General features: G+C 34.1%; 1 protein-coding gene across 2 annotated transcripts in view; it reads left to right on the forward strand.

The window, feature by feature from the left end:
• Positions 1-20,777, forward strand: part of LOC106075235 (tectonic-2-like) — a 28,841-nt gene that overhangs the window by 5,377 nt on the left and 2,687 nt on the right. Inside the window, exons 5-17 of one of the 2 annotated variants that reach the window (XM_056006389.1) lie at positions 2,533-2,729; positions 3,418-3,616; positions 4,066-4,181; positions 5,091-5,341; positions 5,830-6,094; positions 7,638-7,808; positions 9,439-9,575; positions 11,212-11,402; positions 13,042-13,140; positions 13,284-13,404; positions 14,009-14,113; positions 18,762-18,989; positions 19,647-19,790. In XM_056006389.1, coding sequence (XP_055862364.1) covers positions 2,533-2,729; positions 3,418-3,616; positions 4,066-4,181; positions 5,091-5,341; positions 5,830-6,094; positions 7,638-7,808; positions 9,439-9,575; positions 11,212-11,402; positions 13,042-13,140; positions 13,284-13,404; positions 14,009-14,113; positions 18,762-18,989; positions 19,647-19,790 — 2,224 coding nt within the window. The remainder of the gene's footprint in view (positions 1-2,532; positions 2,730-3,417; positions 3,617-4,065; positions 4,182-5,090; positions 5,342-5,829; positions 6,095-7,637; positions 7,809-9,438; positions 9,576-11,211; positions 11,403-13,041; positions 13,141-13,283; positions 13,405-14,008; positions 14,114-18,761; positions 18,990-19,646; positions 19,791-20,777) is intronic. The other variant, XM_056006390.1, reaches the window with a different exon arrangement.

The following is a 20,777-nucleotide window of genomic DNA, read 5'->3' on the forward strand; positions in this document are numbered from 1 at the left end:
AATGATATATTTGTATTTCATCCTATTACAAAACCATCCCAACTGACTCTTGGTAAGTAACTGAACATGTTCACAAAATTGTAGTGAAATGACATATTGTTTTGTTAACTGTTGAATGGTTTTGCTATTAATTTTTGTTTTTGATTGTAATTGTATGCAATTTTGTAACACTAGACACATATATGTAATTGTAATAGCAAGTTATTAGGATCAGAAGATACTATTCCAATGTAATGTCATTAACTGGGATGTTTTGTTAACAAAGTTGTTTATGTGGGACCATATCGGCTAGCATGAAAGGAAAAAAAAAGCGGACTAACATTTATTATCAAAGCCAGTAAGTTAATGCTAGTGGACAATGCTTAATGATGACCTATTGAGATCAGCAAATTGACCTAACGCACATTTTAGCTGTATAGACACAGAGAGTTTTAACATTTAGATGCATTAGGGCCAGCAAAGTAAACCAATTTTCTATTTCACTTCACAAACATCATAACTCTATTAGAAAAATATAGGCATTACTGATCTATATTATATTTAATGGAATAGTTATTGAATAAACTAAAAACTTAAAGAGATTGAATTGCAAATAATAATTTAATTTAAGCCAGTACTACACACATGTCGAGACGCACTTTAGGTGACTGATAGTGAATGCATAATTGTGATGGCATAAATCCAAAGGTAGACTGTATAAGACTAGACAGCTCCCGTTGTGAATTAAACAGTTGTACTTCTTACGTCTGTTGGTTGTTCCCTCTATTTGTGGAGTTGTATTATTTGTCTGCATGTCTGTAACCAAGAACTCACTAGTAATTTGACACGTACAGAAACATGCAACCTATTTGGTAAACAGTACAAGTTATACAGACACATGTTAGACATTACATCTCTACACACATGCCTATTTTATTGGTATTAGGTATTATTGGAATTACATTGACTTTTTTTTATGCCTTTTGAAAGCCATGAGTATCTCTCCATGCTGATAATGTTGAATGTTGTGGATATGTTTTGTTTTAAATACAGTTTGAAGTTTGCAACACTTTTGATTTGTATAAGCACTAAACTGATGCACTAATTTCTGCTATGTGTTTTTTTTTAAAATGTAAATATCATTTTCTGGCTTTTTCTTTACTGCAATGTTTTTGTTTCATAATGATGCATTATCATAACTATGTGCTATTTTCTTAGATATAATTGGTGGCCACATTGGGGATTAACTTACTTTATCATAACTATGTGCTATTTTATTGGATCTAATTGGTGGCTGTGTTGAGGATTATAACTTTTAACACTGTGTAAGAAACCAATATAAACATAATTGCAACCATTTCACATTTTTAACTAATAACCACATTGTTGATTTTTGTGATTGAGGACAAAGGCATGAACATTAGTTGGTTTCTTTAATGGTTAATGGTTTCTTTAAAAATATTTAAAATGTGAATATTTCATTTCTTTTTTCTGTCCTAATACTCATTCACATGCTAGGATAAACAAATATAATGTGACCCATACAAGAGTAAAGCTCGGCTCTAGCTATAAGTTATTTTTTCTACTAATAAAAGGATATTATATGTATTAAAATATAGAATAATTTGTATTGTATTTCAAAATAAGTTTATGTTAGAAATAATTTTGATTTATTTCCATGAGATACTTTATAAGAAACCATATACAGGTTTTTTTGTTTTTTTTTTTGTAAATATAATTAAAAAAAAACAAAAAAAAATATCTGTCCAGATCAAATTGAATTCCACTGCATTAAACTGAATACGAAGTTAGAGGCTATAAATATGCTTCCATAGCTAATGAACTATAAAAATGACCAATTGATTCTTGTAGGACACACTATCTTGTACACTTACCATTCGCCATCATCTTATTTAACCTTTAAAGTGCTGTGCTGTTTTACAATTAGTGCATACAAAATGGAATTACAATTCTGATGTTTGGAGGCTACACTATCACACGTGCATTAAGGGTTAAACATTTTCTGTGAAGTGCAATTCAATTTTGGAATGTTTGATCTGAAAAAGCCAGGAAAATCAATGCGTCAAGTTGAATTAAAATTTGAATAGCTTCCTTGTCTTTTCATATTGAAAACATTTTTACTATTAAAAAAAAAAAATCCATGGTTAATTTAGCAAAATCGTTTTTTTTTTTTTGTTGAATAAAAATAAAATCTGTATAGATTTGGTTAGCACCCCCCCCCCCCTTTTTTTTTTCAACAAATTATTATTCAGTTTAATAGCACAAATTGAAAATAAAATTGTTTTATCATATTTAAATGTAAGGTTTGGTTATGGAACAAACATAACATTGTTTGTATAGGGAGGATTTTCAATTACTTTTTAAAGTCTGAAAATTTATATAAGTTTTTTTTTTTTTTAGAATTTTATTGTTGATTATTTTTGTAAAGTTTTAAATAAAGTGATAAAAAAAAATGGAGACAACTTATTCATTTATATATCATATTGTGAATATCATAAAAATAATTGTTAAATGATAACTTTTTTTTTGTAGCTTCTACGACAACCACCACAACAACCACTACCACTCCAACTACCACTACTGCAACACCAACAACCGCATCCAATGATACTTTTGGTAATTTGACCACTGCTGCTTCTACTGCTACAACAACCACTGGCACTACTACTTCTCCTACTGCTCCACCAGATCCAACATCACGTTGGTTGACTAACAATGTCACCATTCCGGTAAGCTCCTCCTCACTGTGTTTGTTAAAGCCTCATTTGATAAACTCTTATTTTTTTACAGATGCACCCAAAAAAGACTTTTTATTGATGATTGTTTTTTTTTAAGTTTAGATCTGCCTAATGATGTTTTTTAAGCCAAAACTAAAGACATAATATAAAGCACTGGTTCCTTCACCATATATATATAGCTCCTCCTTCGTGGTCGAAGATGAGCACATTTCTTATTTCCTATGGACTCGAAGATGACTGTAAAGTCCAATCCTCGCTTTGAAAAGCCGACCGCGTACGTGGCATGGGTGGATTAGGTCAGTTGCAGATGGGCCTACTTCTTTCTCAGCTTTTTGTTGGTTCGGCATATGACATCAATGGCATAGATAACTGAAGTTTAAAGGGGCTGCGTTGGTGTGAGGGATGACCACAGTGTGAATCTCTTCCTTATATTTCAATGTTGCTCTTTACTGTTTCTTATGTAATGCAATACAAAAGTCAATAAATAATAATAAAATAATAAACAAAATATGTTGGTCACAGCTGTGACTGCGCAGCCACAGGAAATACTGCACTCCTCACTAATCTTTGGACTCAAAGACAAACCTTATTATTATTATTATTAATGTTTCTGACATTTATACAAATAGATATAGCTTGTTTCAGGCTGCTTAGCACCTAAACTTATTCTGTATTACAGATATCTCCATTTTCCACTGGTCTCTACACTAATGTCACCACGTATCGCGAGAAGGCACCCATTGATATCCGGATGGAGATAGTTGTCACCACATGCTGTGCTTCAGCCAACAGTGATCCCCTGTTACGTAACCTAAAGGCAGCCTCTTACATTGTGGCACACCTGGCCCCTTATGTATGTTCTGGTTGCACCAGTGAAAGTAAGTTGTTGGATCTTTGTTTAGGACTCTAGTTTAAATCATGATTAGTGCATATGGTCTTCTGCTATTTCTATCAATCTTCTCAACTTTCATTAACACAGTGAACACTTTTGAACAGAGTAATAATTGACATAGTGAATGGCAATCTGCCATATTATTCTTGTAAAATGTTTCTTATGTAATTTTCTAGTATTAAGTAAAAAAGAAATGTCATCTGATTCAGTGTTCAAAGCAAAACATGTGAAGAAACTAACTTTAAAATAGTAAAATGTTTCTATCTCAAACAAATCTTTCTTTAGATTTTTTAAAATTTTAAGAGACAACTTTGTTATTTGCTTCATTCCAACGTTTCTTAATTTAGACAATTGGTCAAGAAATTATAATAATGTTAATAAGAAAACTGTTGTCATAAATTCCATAAAGACCATGACATATTTTTTTTTATTTAGATGTGACAGATCCTACAGAAGAAAGAATATTCCAGAACCCTGGTTATGTTGAAGTAGCCCCATGTCCCTGTGATCTGACCCAGTATTCTTGCGACATCAACTGCTGCTGTGACACAGTGAGTGCAGTATACTTTAGTTCCCTTCATTAAACAGTAGGGACCTAAACAAAAACATTTTTAAAACAGTATTCTAACAAAATGACTCAAATGATTTTTTACGGTGAAATGTATTGAATATAAAATCCTGTAGTCCACATTATAAGTTAAAAAATTACAAAATTGCTTTATTAACATTCACTTTAATAACTTCACTAGAAGGCTGCTTCTTGGATGTGATCACTTTTGACTTGTCATGATGGTATTTGGCTCATAACCTACTTGCTTTTATCACTTGCCATACTGTTTCACTTTACTTACTTAGACTTAGATCATCCTGCACCGTTCAGCTGTCTCCACAAAGATCTGTTACACAGCAATGTCTGTAGCCTCTTCGCACCTGGTTTACCACATTGGTTCAGGGTTCTTACGTTCCATGTACCAATTAGGGTCAGTTTCTTTGCCATGTCTCAGGCATTAGACATCCTGTTGGATTTGGTCCAACACCATCATCAGGGGGTGGCCACCCTCGCTGCATGTAAAATTATCTTTATGTTTAAAGTTTGCCGTTTCTGTAGAAATTGAGGTTTTACTAGGTGGGGTCGCTAGCCCCACACCAAACCCTCCTCCTTTCTCACCCGGGGTCGCTAGCCCCACACCAAACCCTCCTCCTTTCTCACCCGGGCTTTGGACCAGCAGATGGCGGAGTTTGTTTCAATAGGATATAATAATATTAATATATTTCTGAAGGGGTTTCTGCAAATATAAAACTAATGATACCTTTAGTCTGTAAATCTTTTTTTTTCATTCTTAAATTGTGACAGAAAGATATTAGAGCAAAACTTTTTCCAGGTTTTCCTAAATGATGTTTTACTGAGCAAAAAACATATTTAAATGTATACAAATAAAAGCTTCTCTACTTTGTTTTAGGAGTGCAGTACTGTTCAAAAAGCCAGGTTCTCTTCTTGTCTTGCTGGCTTGCCAGGAGGCATGGCACCAGATGTTGAGGATTACAAGTGCTCCACCAGTGCATTTAATCCCACTGACTGGCATCTGGTCACTTGTGTCTACTGGGAGAACAATGGCTACCTAGGGATGTACTATCAAAATCGCAAAAAGCTGAGAAGCTCAGAGGAAATTTCAGCTGAAGTGAAGCAGCTAAAGGGGAAATTTTCTTTGAGGTTTGCAAAATCATGCCTTCAAACAAGTAACTTAAAAATAATTTAAAAAAAAAAAACTACAATTCCTACTGGTACTGAATGATAAATAAAAAAAAGGAATTTTTTTTTACCTGCTCTAATTCCCCCCTCCCCTGACTAAAAAAAATCCTGTTTAAGCAAATGTATAAATTTACTCAAAACTTTTCCTGTTCCTTTCTCTTATAGAAGCACTCTCTCTCTCCTCTCTCTTTAAATAAAACAAATCATGCGCACAGCTTTTATACTGCCCACACAACCACAACGATCAGCTTCTCATTATAAAAACTATCATAAGACTGAAAGGTGAAAGGGATATACAAATTTATCCCTAACTCCCCAACATGTCTTACACACATAACAGTAGAACAATCTAAAATACTAAATACAAATTTTACACTGGGGCTCAGACATTCCATCCTTGGTTCCTAGGTCCACCATGTCCATTATAAAACTATTTTTTTTATTTTCAGAGAAAATGAAAAGAGATACCAGGACACTCTTCGCAGTAATTACACTTACGGCACCATTATCAAGACTTTTCGCCAGGACAACACAGCTGGGACATTGTCCCTTCCTCAGACAGTCCCAGGTGGAGCCTGCAACCCACTGATTCCTGTACAGTTTCTGGTGGACACTATCTCAACTTGCGCAACCACAGTGACAGACAGTATATGCAATGATTTGTCAGTGCTGAGCAGTAAAGTGTATGCTAATGGTTGTTCTGAATCTATGAAGGTAATTCAGCTTACTTGGTTCCAGGAAACCAATTACAGTCTTAGCTTTTTGTGTGGCATTGCATGGAGCACATTGGCTATTTTAGTATGGAACTGTAAGGAGGAGTTCTTGTGAAGTCATTGGCTTTAAGAAACTCCTATCAGATTGAGGTGTTCATGGAGAACTGTAGACCAGTACAATTGTACTTCACCTTCACCTATCCCTTAGTCTGTCGGGGCACCACGCAAGATTTATTGACTGTCTTTCTCCAATCCTTTCTGTCTTTTCACTTGGATAGAACCTCTTTCAATGGCAGGCCTGTCCATTCTTTTATGTTGTCTTCCCATCGCTTTCTCTGTCTGTCTCTTGTTCTTTTTTCTGGTACTGTTCCTTGAAGGAAGGGCCTTGCGATTCCTGAAGACCTTGTAATATAGCCATAGAGCAGCGGTTCTCAACCTTTTTTGCTCGGCGACCCCTTATTATAATCTCCCTCTCTGCCGCGAACCCCACCCACACAGCACTATAAGAATAGAAAATAACAATCCATATTTTCGATGGTCTTAGGCGACCCCTGGCAAATCTTCAATCGACCCCCAAAGGGGGTCACGACCCACAGGTTGAGAACCTTTGCCATAGAGCTTTAGTTGTTTTTTTTACAATAGTTAGCAGGTCATTATGGGATCCAATCTCTGTATTAACCCTGTCACTAATCTCTTGTGATGGATCCTTCTGTAGCATCTCAATTGTATTGCTTGGACTGTAGAGCTAGAGAGAAGGATCCTAGCAACGGGAATGAGAAAATTGAACCAAGAAATAGTACACAAATAATAATCCAAAGTATAGCAAGTAACAATCCTTCATGGAAATATATTAAACATAATAGTGACTGGTACAAAGTCTTGTTCTCTACTAACTCTTATGTTAACTGCTTATAGTAACTTAGTAACTCTAGAGTCTGCATCTTTACTACCTCTCTCTACTAACTGCTCTCAAGTCTGCTTCTTTACTAAGTCTCTCTACTAACTGCTCTCAAGTCTGCATCTTTACTAAGTCTCTCTACTACTGCTCTCAAGTCTGGATCTTTACTAAGTCTCTCTACTAACTGCTCTCAAGTCTGCATCTTTACTAAGTCTCTCTACTAACTGCTCTCAAGTCTGGATCTTTACTAAGTCTCTCTACTAACTGCTCTCAAGTCTGCATCTTTACTCTCTACTAACTGCTCTCAAGTCTGCATCTTTACTAAGTCTCTCTACTGACTGCTCTCAAGTCTAGATAGCTGAAAGCTAAAAGTATTCACTCTGAAAAACATGGGTGTTGTGAATTAAACCCAGATATTAAAATAGTGTGTTCTACAATATTTAACCAACTTTGAGGTGGTGACTTACAAATATTTGTTTTTAAATTGGGTAGCTAATCCAGTTTCATGAAATTCTATTTAATGGCATTCTAGTTTGATTCAACAATAAAGTATCATTATCACTTATTTGGAATGTTACTTGAATATTATTTTTATAAACTTTAATACATTTTTTTCTTCCCATTTTTTTTTTTTTGCATTGTCTAGATATCTAGTACAGGGACTACCAATACTCAAGCCATTACTGAAGCGAGATATTACTGTGCTACAGACATAAAAGATTACCTGGCAAATGTGCAGACTGGTACATCATCATCCAAAGAAACAGACATAACACATCTAGCCGGACTTAATTGTACAGATGCATGCTCTGAACAGGTCACAATTCTTTCTCTTTTGTGTCATAGCTGTTCTATTTAGAGGAAATATCGATTCCAATTTTGAGTGAAGTATTGAGTCAACCTCAAATTTATTGTAATGGAGGCACTGTGTCATGTCATTTCTGTTTTGAGGGAAGTGCTGGACCATATCAGTGGTGCTTTGAGGGAAGTGCTGGACCATATCAGTAGTGCTTTGAGGGAAGTGCTGGACCATATCAGTGGTGCTTTGAGGGAAGTGCTGGACCATATCAGTGGTGCTTTGAGGGAAGTGTTGGACCATATCAGTGGTGCTTTGAGGGAAGTGCTGGACCATATCAGTGGTGTTTTGAGGGAAGTGCTGGACCATATCAGTTTATCAGTGGTGCTTTGAGGGAAGTGCTGGACCATATCAGTGGTGCTTTGAGGGAAGTGCTGGACCATATCAGTGGTGTTTTGAGGGAAGTACTGGACCATATCAGTGGTGTTTTTCAGGAAAGTGCTGGACCCTATCAGTGGTGTTTTGAGGGAAGTGCTGGACCATATCAGTTTTGCTTTGAGGGAAGTTCTGGACCCTATCAGTGGTGTTTTGAGGGAAGTGCTGGACCCTATCAGTGGTGTTTTGAGGGAAGTGCTGGACCCTATCAGTGGTGTTTTGAGGGAAGTGCATTGCCATATTGGTGGTGCTTTTAGGGAAGAGTTGGGCCATATCAGTGGTGCTTTGAGGGAAGTGCTGTATCTATTTGCAGCTACTTTTTACTTTTTAGATGAATTGTAATGTCTTTGCAATGACGTTTTTGAAGTTTGTTTGATTTTACTGCTTTTTCAAGGGAATGTTATATGTTCAGTTTCATATGTTTAGTCTAAAGCTGTATATATGTGTTCAAAACAGATGAACTTGATTAGAACAGATGAGACTCTCATACACCAAACAGACTCATATATATATATATATATATATATATATATATATACTCCCTTTCTAAAAAATCCTCTCTTCCTTTTTCATTCAACACGCATTCGCACCATTCCACATTCACAACATCCCACATTCGCACCATTCCACATTCACACCATCCCACATTCGCACCATTCCACATTCACACCATCCCACATTCGCACCACTCCACATTCACACTATGCTGTGCATGTTACAATATGAAACACACTATAACAATGAAATAAAAAAGTCATCCCTTACCTATTATTGTCATCCTAAGTTTTGTGTTTGATATAAACAAGTCCCATACTTAGTAACTAGAAGTGGGTTCAATATAGGCTGTCCAAGTGTTAGTTAAGGCAGATAAGCATAAACTTGGTCTAGCAATAACCAAAAAGTGACCTCAAGACAGGTGGTAAAGATTGGAGAAAGAAAAGTGTTTTAATGTTGCTTAGAAGAAGAATATCCTAATAAAGCAATAACAAGGCACAGGAATCCATTACACGCTTGTATTAATAGGAACTCAACAATAATTTTTTTCTTTATCTGGAACATAGGTACTGCTCTAAATTATGATTTGAGTACTTTGATTTGATTGTTCAACATTATTTAACAGTAGTCTGGGATTTTTTTTTTTTTTTTTTTTGTAAATTGAAACCTTTTTTTTTAAATTCTTGCTGGTTGTAAAAAATCAAATGTTTTCTTACTGTAGGCATGCTGGGAATATAATGTCAACAAAACCTACCAGAGTACAGCCCAGCTACCAGCTCGTTGTTCTTGGGATGATGGTGCCAGTGTTTTAGGGCCGAATGGAAATGGAGTCTGTAATAATGCTGTTCTAGAAGTCAGGTTAGAATATTTTATATTTCACCAACCTCAATTATGAATAAGTGTACTTGGGCAAATGGTCACTTGGTCAGTTCAAATATAGTTGATGGGGAAAGTGTATTTTATCTTTTCAATGACAGACTTTCCTTCAAAAGAGAAAATAATTATTATCCTATGCTTATCCACATGTTTATCTAGTCATGCATGTTGAAATGAGACTTAACTCTGCTAAGTCATTGGTTCTCCTGACTGATTCAGGCAATCCTTTCCAGGCTTTAATTGCAGTAGGGAAGAGAGAGCACTTGTAGGAATTTGTCCTAACATATGAAATAAGAAACCTGTCTTCATCTTTGTGTCTGAGAATTTGGTTATGATTTGATTTATTTGTAAGTTATGGTTCAGTGTTTTATGTATTGCCACTTTACTTGGTAATCTTCTGTCCTGAAGTGTATTGAGAGTGTACTAGAGCATACCAGTTAGGTTATCAAATAGAAATTGTTAAGTACGGTGATAAATTATAATGAAAATTGTGCTCATCTTTCAAAAATCTTTCTTTCTCTAATCCTTTCTTTCATTCCTTTTTTCTTTAGTGTTTAGAATCTAATTTTATAAATGCATTTCATTATTCTTGCCATCATAAATACTTTCATTTTTTGTGCAGTAATAAAATTGGGGACAGTTCATTAGCCTATAATATTTACCCAAAAGATTAAACTAGTACAGTTAGTGATAATTTTACAATCTTTTTTTTTCTGTAAAATTTCTGTCGGCTGGTAATATTTAGTTTTTACTAATTTACTGATTAAGGGACTACTTCCTCAAGATGCAAATATAGATATTAAATACATTGTAAAGCCTATTTAATTGTAAAAAAAAATAGTTATCATTATTTTTATTGTCTAAATATCTATATTAAAGGTAATATTCACAATGTTTTAAATTTTAAAGAGATATTTTCAGTAGCCTTAGTTCAATAGTTGCATTATGTTTCTAATTAGCTGTCTCTTGACAGAATGTACTTACCTTCATGACTAAGAAACTGGGTATTTTTGAAAACTTAAAATCACATTTTTATTTTTTAAGTTTTCTTTATGGACAAGGAGACGTAATGGCTGAGCGGTAAAGTGCTTGGCTCCAAACCAGAGGACCTGGGTTCAAATCCTGTTTGAGACTGGGTTTTTTTATTTTGGGATCTTTGGACACCTCTGAGTCCACCCAGCTCTAATGGGTGCCTGACATTAGTTTGGGAAAAGTAAAAGTGGTAGGTCATTGTGCTGGCCACATGACACCTTGTCAACCACAGGCCACCGAAACAGATGACCTTTACATCATCTGCCCTATAGACCACAAGGTCTGAAAGGGGAACTTTACTTTTTTTTTAAATTTATGGTTAGGTTTTGGTGTTTATGTTTCAACTGTAAATCAATCAATCAAAAAAAAGCAAGTCCAATGACACAAGCTCCAGCCGAAATAACTTCCCCAATGTGCAGCCGAACATTCTGGGCTCACATAGGTTTCACCAGCCACATGAGGAGGCACAAAACTCCAGAACTAAGCCCTCAGCCCCCTGGATGACAAAAGTGGTCATCATTGAACAACGATGGACAAACTATATAAATATAAATCAATTTTACATTTTCTTTTGTTTTAATTGCAGATACAACTTTGAATGGTCAGGTACAACCATTTCAAAGGTTACAGCTGATATTGTTCTAGCCAATGTAACTGCAGGTACTCAAGTGGTTCAAAAGTTTAGTTCTACCTGGCAAGCTAAGACCAACTCAGGGGTTCTCAAGTCTGACAATTATCTGAACACAACATCTGCTTACCAGAGGTCAGGCACTGCAGGTATGCTCATTTAAATGTTGGACTATGTTTCTATTTTTATTAAATTGAGAATGTTTTCTGCATTTGGCTAAATGCTGTTTTTATTTTTATCTAAATAATATTGTTGTTGGTTTTTGCTGTTCCCTCCCTTTAACTTCTGATCTATGCTTATTCTTTTATTTAAACTTTACATTCTTCTCAATAGGGGGGGTTCCTTTGCTGACTGTACACAACCCCATGCCATGTCTCAATTCACTGTCAAGGAATAGGCTTCGGATAAAGCAGTTTAATTCTTATAACCTTCCATTCTACTTTGCTGAGTTTTTTTTTTCTTATTTCTTCCTCCTGGTACTTTGCCTTGTTACATATGTTTCACATGATTGTTGAGTTTTAACATCCTATTATTAGGTTTAAACTTTTGGTGCCAGACCATGCAAGCAGAGAACAAACAAGTAGCATCAGAAAAACTTTTTGCAAAAAGACAATTTCCTCTTTTATGAAGCTGATGACTTTTTTGTAAGAGTGATTAATTTGTTCTCAATAACTAAGACTTAAAAAATGCTATTTTTTTTACCCTGTCTCATCCCCCCCCCCCCCCCCATACCTGTTAAGTCTTGCTTAAATCTACTGCGAGTATTATAAAATTCTATTTTGATGATACAGAATCAGACATTGTAACATTAAAAGACAGTAGTATTGACTAGAATACTAGATCTAGATTTATGGTATTCTAATTTGGTGATAGGTCTATATATCCAGTCTTAAAAGATGGTGTGAAAATTTTTCCAGAAATTCTATTCATTTAATGAATACATGTGGGAATACCTGCTGACATATATGTGATATACATTGTCTTGACCTCCAGACCAAATTTAATTTTAAGAAGTTACATTTCGAAAAATTATAATGGTCAAACCAGAGTTTTACCTCTGTGACCAATTAGTTAGTATTTTTTTTCCCAAAGATATACATAAACTGTCAAATTTCTAGAAAAAATGTTAGAGCTGTTTTTGAGATACATGTCCAGTTTTTTGAACCAATGAAGAATTTGCAAGTTTATAAGAGGAATTGTAAAACGAAGTCTTTCATCATATCTTCCCATCATTTTAAAATTTCTTTTCATTAGCTTGTAAGTTTTCTGATAAAACCTCCTGCTTGATAAAGTACCCCTTTCAAACCTTGCTACAAATGGTGCCAGGTGATGTAAAGGTCAACTATTTCTGTGTCTCATTGTTAACAGGGGTGGTGTCATGTGGACAGTACAATGACCAACATCCTTTACTTTTCCCCAACTAATGTCAGGTACCCACTAATGCTGGGTTGACTCAAAAGCACCATTAAGATCACTACATAAAAAATACCACTCTTCACCAAGATTGGAGCCCAGTACTCCTCAGTTCACTCAGCCACCAAAAGTTTTCAGATGTTCCTTCAGAGATGAAGAGTAAAACTTCCTAGCTGAAACCTTTTGCATGATGATAGAGGATAATGATGGACAGTGTTTGAACCCAGGACTATTGTTACAACTTGCTGGAGAACCTACCACATGACCATTCAGCCAATAACAGATTTTTGTTGACATAATGATAGGGAAAATAGAGGTTAAACTGATATTGATGTAAAATGAAATTTTATATTTCTTATATTTATTTTTTTTCAGGTTATAATTTTGGAAAGCCTATATCTAGTGGATGCTTATCTGGAAATTCTACTTCTGTTGACACTGTGGTACATAAACAAATGTCAGTTTTCTTGCCAGGTATTTTACTCATTGTTATTTACAGCTAGTCTAATGTTGTTGTTTTTTCCTCTAAAAGCACTACCATATGTTCTTTTTATGTGTTGATTTTAGTTTAAATTTGGCTAAAGACACTTTGGTGCATTTTTATTTTCTATTTGCAGGTGCTGATGGTCTGTGTGAAAATGCCCAAAGAAAACCTTTGACTTTTGGTGATGAACTGATGTCAGCATGTGCCCTAAAACTATCATTTTCTACATTGAACAATGTCTGTGATAATTTAAGGTTACAAAGGAAGCATTTTACTGTACTTTTTTATTCATGCTTTTACTCAACTGTATACATACAGGCTTGTTTTACTTTAATATAAAAATAATGCATCATGTTCTCTTTATTAGCAATAATTAAATGACTCCCATTAAACTATTTTTATCATCAACAAATCAATGATGCATCATGCTACTTTAATAATAATAATAATAATAATCTTTTGTTTGAAATAGATAACTTCCAAAATGAGATTTAATTTCTTTCATGACAAACTCTGAGCATGTCCTTCTAAAATTACTTTCTTTTGAAGTTTGGGATTCATAGCGACCAAGACAAAGTCAGTTGTTTGTTTGTGTTAGTTCTTTAAAGAAGGTATCATTATTAGTCACATTAGTTTAATTGACACATTAACATTCTAGCTGAATAAAAATGGACTTGAACCCAGGACCTGTCAATTTGTGTACCAGCACTCTACCACTTAGGTCTTATGTCACAGTTTTGAAAGCAATGTTGATATATCCTAAAGACTTTAGAAATACAAGAAGATCTTTGAAATATTTTCATCTCTGTGTGTCTTTTTTTTTTTTTGGCTGTGAAATTATTTTTCTGACCTTAATAGGACCTACATCAGCAACCAACTGAATGTTCTCATGGCAGCAAATAGAATTGGTCGCTATGGTTACAATGATCCAAGCAACTCCAGCATGTGGATACCTGTTATAAGGTACAATACGTTAAAGTCATTTATGTGTCTCATTTATCAAGAACGTATAGAGCTAATGGGCCACAAACCAAAACCATTTCACTAATAAATATCAAATAGTAGATGTGTAAGATATGGAACTCATTCTTAATTGAGCTAAGACACACCACATTGAAGAAAAACACTAAGAGCTTCCTTTTCAAAAATTTTTAAATTAGTTGCCTTTTAGTTCTGTTTTGTAGCTTTTATGTCCTATTAGTGAATAGTGTCTACATTGTGATTGTTTGTAATGCTATATAAAGGCATTGATTATTAATAAGCATTTTAAGGTTATAAGATTTATGTTTAGGTAAGTATAAATTCAATTGATTGATTTAGGTATTAAACTTTTATCTTCAGGATCTTTATTAAAAGATAAATGTTTGGGGCAACTAGATCAACAATGTTACATCATCATAGAATCACCTAATATATGAGTTATCTTATCTTATATAATACAGACGTTACTTCAAAAAAGAAGATGATTACGTCCTACGCGTCATGCATTTAGTCATGCATATTAACCAATGACTTAAATTCTGCCAAGTCACTGGTTTTCCTGGCTAGCTCAGGCAACCCATTCCATGCTCTAATAGCACTAGGGAAGAAGGAGTATTTGTACAAATTTGTCCTAGCATATGGGACGAGAAATGTGCCTTTATCTTTGTGTCTTTCAGAGTATTTTATTAAATTTTGTTTTTGTATTTGAAGATTATGGTTCAGTGTTTTATGTATTATTGCTACTTTACTTTTGAGCCTTCTGTCCTGAAGGCTTTCTAAATTTAGTGATTTTACTAAAGGTGTTACTCTAGTCAAATGTGAATATTCGTTTGTTATGAATCGCACTGCTCTATTTTGTGTCTGTTCTAGTTTCTTAATGTTTTCTTGAGTTGAGGGGTCCCAAACAGAGGATGCATATTCTATTATTGGCCTAACCAAGGTTAAATAACATTTTAGTTTTATGTTCTTATTTGATTTATAGAAATTTCTTTTAATAAATCCTAATGCTTTGTTTGATTTTTTTGTAGTTTCATCAATATGTGTATTCCATGACAGTTTTTCATTTATTATAACACCTAGGTATTTTGCGTTTTTAGTCTGTGTTACTGGTTTGCCATGAATAAGATAAGTGGAATTAATTTGTTTTAGTTTTTTTGTTACTCTTAACAACTGACATTTTTCTGGGTGGAAAGACATGCTCCAATTTGATTCCCATTTCTGTAATTCATCTAATTCTCTTTGTAAAATATCTGTGTCTTGTGTTGTTTTTATTGTTCTATATATTATGCAATCGTCTGCAAATAATCTGACTTTTGTTCCTGAAGTAATGCAATTTGGTAAATCATTTATGTAAATTAAAAATAGTAGTGGACCCAAGACTGTTCCTTGAGGTACACCTGAGTTTACTGTTATCGGTGTTGATTTAGAGCCATTTATTATTACAGTTTGTTCTCTCCCTATCAGAAAGTCTTTAATCCACTGATGCAGTGGACCATTAATGCCAAAATATTTTAATTTTTTAAGCAAACTATGGTGGTGAACTTTGTCAAAAGCCTTAGAAAAATCTAGTAAGATAGCATCTATTTGTTCACTATTATCTAAACCTTTTGAAAAATCATCAATTAGTCCTATTAGTTGTGTTTCACATGATCTATATTTCCTAAAGCCATGTTGGTATGGTGTGAGGACATTATGTTTGTCTAAGTGGTTTATGATGTTGCTACATATTATGTGTTCTAGGATTTTACATGTGATGCTGGTAAGTGATACTGGTCTGTAGTTTCCCGGGTCAGATTTTTCTCCTTTTTTAAATAGGGGGGTGACATTAGCTTCTTTCCAGTCCTTTGGTACTCTGCCCTGGTTAAGTGAAGCCTGAAAGAGTATTTTGAACACTGGGGCTAGCTCATTACCTAGTTCTTTGAGTAATCTAGCTGGAATACCATCAGGTCCAGAAGCTTTATTTGGTTTGGTGTTGGCTAATAGTTTTTGAATTCCATTTTCTTGTACTACTATATCTTCTATGTTGTCTACTTGGTTCAAATTCAGTAATATGTCTTTGTCTCCTGGGGCTGAGAATGCTGATGCAAAGTATTTGTTTAGAATGTTTGCTTTAGTTTCATTATCATTATGTATTATGTTATGTTCATCTTTTAATGGCGCTACGCCTGTTGTTTCCATTTTCTTAGACTTAATGTATGACCACAGGTTTTTGTTGTTGTCTTTAGATATTACTTTGTTTATGTATTCACTCTGCAGCTGTCTGCTTACTTTTTGGGTTAAGTGTTTAATTTTTATATACTTTTTGTAAACTCTTTCTGCATTAGTTTCTTTAAATTTTCTATATAGGTTTTCCTTCTTTTTACAAAGCTTCTTTAGTCTATTATTAAACCAGCATTTATTTATTTTGTTTGATGTGTATTTAGTTGGTATTTGATTTTCTATAATGCTTTTAAGATGGTTTTTAATGAAATTCCAGAGGTCATCGACTGGTTGGTTAATGTCTTTTTCTAATAAGAATGTTTGTTGAAAGTTTAATGCAGCTTGGTGTAGTTGTGTTAGGTTACATTTATTCCAGAGTAAGATTTTTCTTTTGGGTTTTGTATTGGTTACTGCTTTTATCTGACTGTGTATTTTTATGATCTCATGGTCTAATAGACCAGGGATAATATCATAATCAACTACTAATCCAGGTCTGTTGGTTAAGAAGAGATCTAATGTGTTGTTTAATCTAGTTGGCTTTTTAATGATTTGATCTAAACTTAGGTTGTGTAAAGTTTCTATGAAAAGCTCATTTATGTCCTTAAGGTTTTGGTGTTTATCTATGGTTAGTGTTTTCCAATTTATATCAGGTAGGTTGAAATCACCCATAATCCAAAAAACTGCATTTTTATTTGTCTCTTTAAGTGTCGTAATCTGATTACATAGTTCCTGCATGTATTCTAAACTAGAATTTGGTGGTCTGTAAATGCTGCCTATTATTAGGGATGTTGAGGTGGTATTAATTTTACAAAATGTTGATTCTATATTTTTTGAGTTAGGTAAGGTAATTTCTTCTGCTATAAGAGTGTTTTTTATTGCTGAAAGAACTCCTCCATGATTATCAGCCCTATCTTTTCTAAAAATTTCATAATTACTATTGAAAATTTCTGCATTATAAATTTCAGGATGTAGCCAAGTTTCTGTGCCTGCAATTATGTCTGGTTTCTCACATTCTAATAAAATTTCTAAGTCTGCTGTTTTGTTCCTAATGCTTTGAAAATTTATTACTAAGGTTTTAAGGTATTTTGGTGTTACTTCTTTAGTAGGTTTGTTTAGTGAGGCTGTTGTATTAATTTTAGTAGATTTAGGTTTAACAGGAGTGGATCTGGCTAGTGGTTGGTGAGTTTGGTTTGGGATGGTGTTTAGGATGTTGTATGGGTTAGAAGTGTCCGCATCAAAGGAATCAAACAGTCCTGATGTAAACTGAGGTAACCCACACGGTACACAGTGCCATGATGCATCTTTGTTGCCTAAGGCATAATACACAGGTGTATTCATATGGAGACATGATGCATGGTACCATTCATCGCAGGTGTCACATTGAATGGCTTTCTGTTTCATGGTGCATACTTTTTTGCAGATGTTGCATCTATCTTTAGATCTAGGCCCTGTATTTGACTCTACATCTCCTGCTATTAATATTAACAGTGATAGGTATTTATTTCTGCTGTGTCTGATTGAGAACTTCCATTATGGGTAATGTTCTTTAGTGTTATGGATGTGTATGTTAGGTTATTTTTTAAGTTGCTTTGATCTAAAGTGTGATGATTGATTATGACTGTTGTTTCTTTTTTAAGTTTAGTGTTGACTAAGGTAGATCTGGTTCTGTGTTCAGCTAGTATGTATTTAGTAATTATTAGGATAAATAGCCAGAGCAATTTCATGATGACTGTTGTTGATTTTAGTTTTTAAAGGGGTCTAGTCTAAATCTAGTTTAAGGTTTACAATGCCTAATTTATGTCTAAATCTAAATTGAAAGCTAATTTACAATGACAATTAAATCAAATGAAATGGTTTATTAAATTCAAAATATGGACCTAGACTAGATCTAGATCTAATTCTAGATCAATATATTTACGTGTATAATTAACTATATAGAATATTACTATTAGTTATTATTAGTAGTATTAGTAGATGATTAGTAGATCTAAAGCCTTAATTAAAGTCTAAGTCTAACACTAAAACTAGACTAGACTGACTTAACTAGGTCTAGATCTAGTCCTAAGGCCCTAAGGGCTAAGCTAAGAGTTGTTAATTTGAATTAATTAGTGGAAAAAAAAATGCTGAATTAAGTTAAATATATAATTTAAAGATATTAGTTTATTAGTTAAATAGCTTTTTTAATGAATTTGGTTTGATTTTAATACAACAAAACGAAAAATTTAACTCATCTCTTATAACAGTAAACAGGGAGCAGGAGTTAACTGAAAGAACAATTTTATATCATCAGGCAGTCACTTACTATATGGGGCAAATAAAGCAACAGTGTTATATCATCTGGTTTAACTAATGCAACAATTTTATGTCATCTGGCAATCATTTAATATATGGGCAACTAAAAAAACAATGTTTTGTTGTGTTATGTTGTCAGGCAATCACTAGAAAACACCACTGATCAGTTAATGACGACAGCTGCCCCTGTCAATGGCACATTTAGTAACACAACAACTGCTAATGTGACAGAGCCTCTTCGTTCTTGGGCCAACAACATCACTGGTGTTTGTTTTGTTCCCACTGGCATTCACTTGCATATCATGTATGCACAGACTGGGGCGGTGAATGACTTTCCTCGATATGAGGTCACTGGGGCTTATATCAGGTAAGTCAACCTGGTTTTATTTCTTTCAACAACTTTTAATTGTTTAGTGGAACATAGCTAATTAGCATAAAGCTTGATAGATTTCATCTGTTTAATTTAATAATGTCTAGGCATTGGAAATAGGGTTTGACAAGCCATGATGGAGCTGCTCTCAAACTCTTTTATCATTGACTAGATAACATCTTTTTAGCTTTATTGTTTGGAGACACTCCTCACATGACATAATTGTTAACAGCATACTTTTTGTTTTAAAATCTGATGCCATGAATGTAATGAAACTTGACTAGCATTGGTTGACATCATTTGTTATGTAGACTATGTATTGAAAACATAATTGTGATAGTGTCTAACAAGACTAGTTAGAGGCAATAAAATGTTGATACGTTTTGGATTTATATCATCTAGTAATCAGATAATTTTCAACCAAGATAATGTTTATTGTGATAACATGTTAATTATCTCATTTCCTACTTATATTTGTTTCCAAACATTTGACATTTTCACACCAAGTGGCTTCTTTTGTCAGACGTAATAATACAATTAGCCTAACTAATTTTAGGTTTGCAGTTTAATTTATTTATGCTTTATACTTTAAATACTTTTTAATGTTCTTGAACTCAAACTTACAGATTTGTGTATGTTTTTTTATTTGTTCAGCTACAGTCAGTCCAACTGGACATTAAATTGTGCTGGATCCAACAGCGCTGCATGCACTGTAAATTCCAGTGTACAATCCTTCTATCTGACAAGCACTGTGAGGTACATCCGCATTCCAGCAGATCCAAAACCTTCACAAAACAAGTAAGTTCAGAGTTTTCCTTGTGTGGAAGACTGGCTCATGCAGGAGAAAGATACTCTGATGTAATCTGTCACAAACACTGATTTATTGACAACAAGCCAACAAACAAACAGAGTAGTCTTATAGTTCCCCTTTCAGACCTTGTTGTCTATAGGGCAGATGATGTAAAGGTCATCTTTTTCTGTGGCCTACGGTTAACGAGGGTGTCATGTGGTAAGCAACATGACCAACTGCCTTTACGTTTCCCAAACTAATGTCAGGTACACATTAGAGCTGGGTGGACTCAGAGGCGCCAGAAGATTGCAAAATAAAAAATCCTAGTCTTCACCAGGATTCGAACACAGGACCCCAGTTGGGAAGACAAGCGCTTTACTGCTCAGCCACCACACCTCGTACATTTCTTATAGAGTAATGTAAAACTCATTATAGAGTGAATGATAGATTAACTCTGTTAATAGTACTTAGCCAACACTGTGACTTGAGGTCAGACCAATCGTTATAGTAGGCCTGAACATAGACCTGTGGTCAGTGGAGACCAATAACTAATTGTCATGTCACATGTCTGTATGTCTGGTCTGATTGGTCTCACTTGAGGGGAGGGATAAAAATGTCTTACATTTCAGGAATGTGTATTACAATGAAGCAAGATATTAACAAAGCAAGGAAATTCAACTTCTTGTCTCTAATGATTTTTTCAGTTCAGTTTTAATTAAAAGTTGTGCAAAATGTGTGACTTTAAAATTAAAAATAAATCAAACATTCTAAACACATACTAAAGGTGATGTCATTAAAATTTTGATATAGAAAAGATTATTGAAGTAAAGATAAAGAAAGTTTTTAAGTTTAGGGGCAAGTTGGACATTTTATTTTTTACTAATTACTAATCATAGATGATAATGGAATGTCCAGGAATAATCTGTATCCATATGCAAATTTAGTGATACCTCATATTGTACTTTTTAAAATTTTTTATATTCCAGGTAATGATA

This window comes from Biomphalaria glabrata, chromosome 12 (assembly GCF_947242115.1).
Source record: "Biomphalaria glabrata chromosome 12, xgBioGlab47.1, whole genome shotgun sequence".
NCBI classification, from domain to species: Eukaryota; Metazoa; Mollusca; class Gastropoda; family Planorbidae; genus Biomphalaria; species Biomphalaria glabrata.